This window comes from Octopus bimaculoides, chromosome 5, assembly GCF_001194135.2.
Source record: "Octopus bimaculoides isolate UCB-OBI-ISO-001 chromosome 5, ASM119413v2, whole genome shotgun sequence".
NCBI lineage: Eukaryota > Metazoa > Mollusca > Cephalopoda > Octopoda > Octopodidae > Octopus > Octopus bimaculoides.
This window is the reverse complement of record NC_068985.1, coordinates 51,856,449-51,859,098: the sequence shown is the minus strand read 5'-3', so window position 1 is coordinate 51,859,098 and position 2,650 is coordinate 51,856,449. Positions and strand designations below refer to the sequence as shown.

At 38.8% G+C, this 2,650-nt stretch overlaps 1 protein-coding gene across 2 annotated transcripts in view; it reads right to left on the bottom strand.

The window, feature by feature from the left end:
• The window catches only part of LOC106877421 (methylthioribulose-1-phosphate dehydratase), a 66,816-nt gene that overhangs the window by 19,841 nt on the left and 44,325 nt on the right, over positions 1–2,650 (bottom strand). For both annotated transcript variants that reach the window (XM_014926319.2, XM_014926318.2), the window contains exons 2-3: positions 961–1,055; positions 495–543 (exon numbers count right to left, since the gene is read on the bottom strand). In XM_014926319.2, the coding sequence (XP_014781805.1) occupies positions 495–543; positions 961–1,055 (144 nt within the window). The remainder of the gene's footprint in view (positions 1–494; positions 544–960; positions 1,056–2,650) is intronic.

The window sequence follows — 2,650 nt, the reverse complement described above, 5'->3', positions numbered from 1 at the left end:
TATATATATATATATATATATATATATATATTCCACACTGGTATAAGTTGGACAGTTCAACAGGATCTGACAAACCAGAAGACTATGTCTAGCTCCAATACCAGCTTTGGCATGGTTTCTATGGCCGGATGCCCTTCCTAATGTGAACTACCATAGAGAGCATAAACAGTGCTTTTTTGCTGTTTTTCGCATCACTAGCACAAGTGAGCACTACCATAAATAACTTGGCACTAGCCATGACACTAAAACAAGTAACTTGCAAGACAAGGCCCCTCACTGAGTAGGGTTGCAATACTGAGGGAGGGTCGCTTTGTACTAGGCATTTAGATCTGAAAGGGTTGAAGAGACATCATATATAAACCAATGCAAAAAATAAAGAAAGAAATGCAAGCGTGGCTGTGTGGTAAGAAGATTGCTTCCCAACCACATGGTTCCAGGTTCAGTTCCACCGAATGGCACCTTGGGCAAATAAAAGAATAAAAGAATAAACCAACCTTGATTCTTTCTTTCTGAACACCTGATGGAGCAATATATATTTGATCACTGAAAAAAAACGTAAAAATGGAAATATATCAATTGTCATCATCATCATCATTTACCATACTGCTTCCATATGTATGCGCGTGTGTGTGTGTGTACATATATGTGTGAATGTGTTCCCTTGTCTTGCCATCGCATGATAGTTGTAAAATGATTGCCACTGTCTTAAAAGCATTGTCATCTATTTCCAATATTTTGTGAAAACATGTCTGGCCATGATGTAACAGGTTAAGGGTATGTGGTTGGCAACAGGAAGGGTATGTGATCATAGAAAATTTACCTTGAAAATATTCCGTCCAACCTATGCAAGCATGGGAAATTAACATTAAAATGATGATGATGATGATGATGATGATGATGATGATGAGGAGGAGGAGGAGGAGGAGGAGGAGGAGGAGACTCGTTCAGGGTAATACTTACTTGTGTTTTATGCTGATTCCTCCACCAGTTCCTGTGCACCAACCCAAATGATAGAATTGGCGGCACAATTCTGGAATCAAGGTGCGTGGGTGTTCCTGCACAAAAAAACAACAAAAAAAACAATAAGCAGAAATATCAGCAACAGTAAATTGATAAGAAAACAATAAATCAAATAATATATTACATAACATATCATTTATTTTACTAACAACTAAAAAAAAAAAAAACAACCAAAAAATCAGATATATCTTCTATCAAGAAACATCAAAGAGGTGAGAAATTTTCCACAAATCAAATGTGTAGTTCTGCTTCAATACCAAGTTGGAACTATTTTCTGCTGCCCACTGTATTTCATCGCATATAAGATATTTTTTTTTTGTTTCAGCTATTTGAATGCAGCTATGCTAGGGCACCACCTTGAAGGGTTTTATAGTTGAACAAATCAACCCCAGAACTTGTCTTCTTAAAGCCTGGTACTTATTCTATCAGTCTCTTTTGCAGAATCACTAAGTTATGGGAACATAAACACACCAACACCAGTTGTTAAGTAGTGATGGGAGAGACAAACACAGACAGAAAGGCACACGCATAAATATATACAGAGGCAATGACTAGAAACCAAGACCTTTGGAGATATGCTGTGGCTGAGAAGACCTGGCAAGTAATATAAGATCATAGCTGTAGCCTATATCAGTGTCGCATAACCAGCCCATTTAAAAGTACCCTTGAATCACCGGGCGATACGCTGTGCTTGAGAAGACCTACTGAGTCAAGTAAAATCAAAAATCAAAAATCAAAAGCAAATCAAGATCGAAATCAAAATGGAAATTGTAGTTGGATCCGATGCCAGTGCCGTCTGACTAGCACCCATGCCGGTGGCACGTAATAAGCACCATTCAAGCATGGGTTGATGCCAGTGTCACCTGACTGGCTCCCTGTGCTGGTGGCACGTAAAAAGCACCATCTGAATGTGGTCGATGCCAGTGCCGCCTGACTGGCTTCCATGCCAGTGGCATGTAAAAAGCACCCACTACATTCTCGGAGTGGTTCGTATTACGAAGGGCATCCAACTGTAGAAATCTTGCCAGATCAGACTGGAGCCTGGCGCAGCCTACTGGCTTGCCAGTCCCCCAGTAAAACAACCCAAGCCAGCATGAAATTCGGACATTAAACAATGATGATGATGATGATCTATGCAATAGTTAAGGAATGGAGTAGATTAGATCTGAGCTACATATGTTTCATAGCAAGCAGAACCTCAGAAGTAGTAAATATCCAAGCAAGGTGTTAACATGTTAATATGTACTTCCTTGCGATAATGTAAACTTTCATATAATCAAGATATCCTTGTCCGGCAGAGTAGCCTGTGGTATACACCTCACTTAGATATTTACCACTTCTGAGGTTCTGCTTGCTATGAAACATACGTAGCCCAGATCTTATCTACTCCATTCCTTAACTCTTGTGTTTTTATTCACATAGCCAGCAAGCCTGGTTGACTGCCGTGAAGTATAAAAAGAACTTTTCAATTTATCGTACTTCGATAAGAGAAAAATTCACAACCTTCCATCTCAATAAACCACTATTGTCCCTCAAAGTTGTTTTTTATATTTACTACAGATAACTTGAAGCTAACTTTCTTCCTACACCTCAGTCCTTGGATCTTATATTTATATATATATATATATAT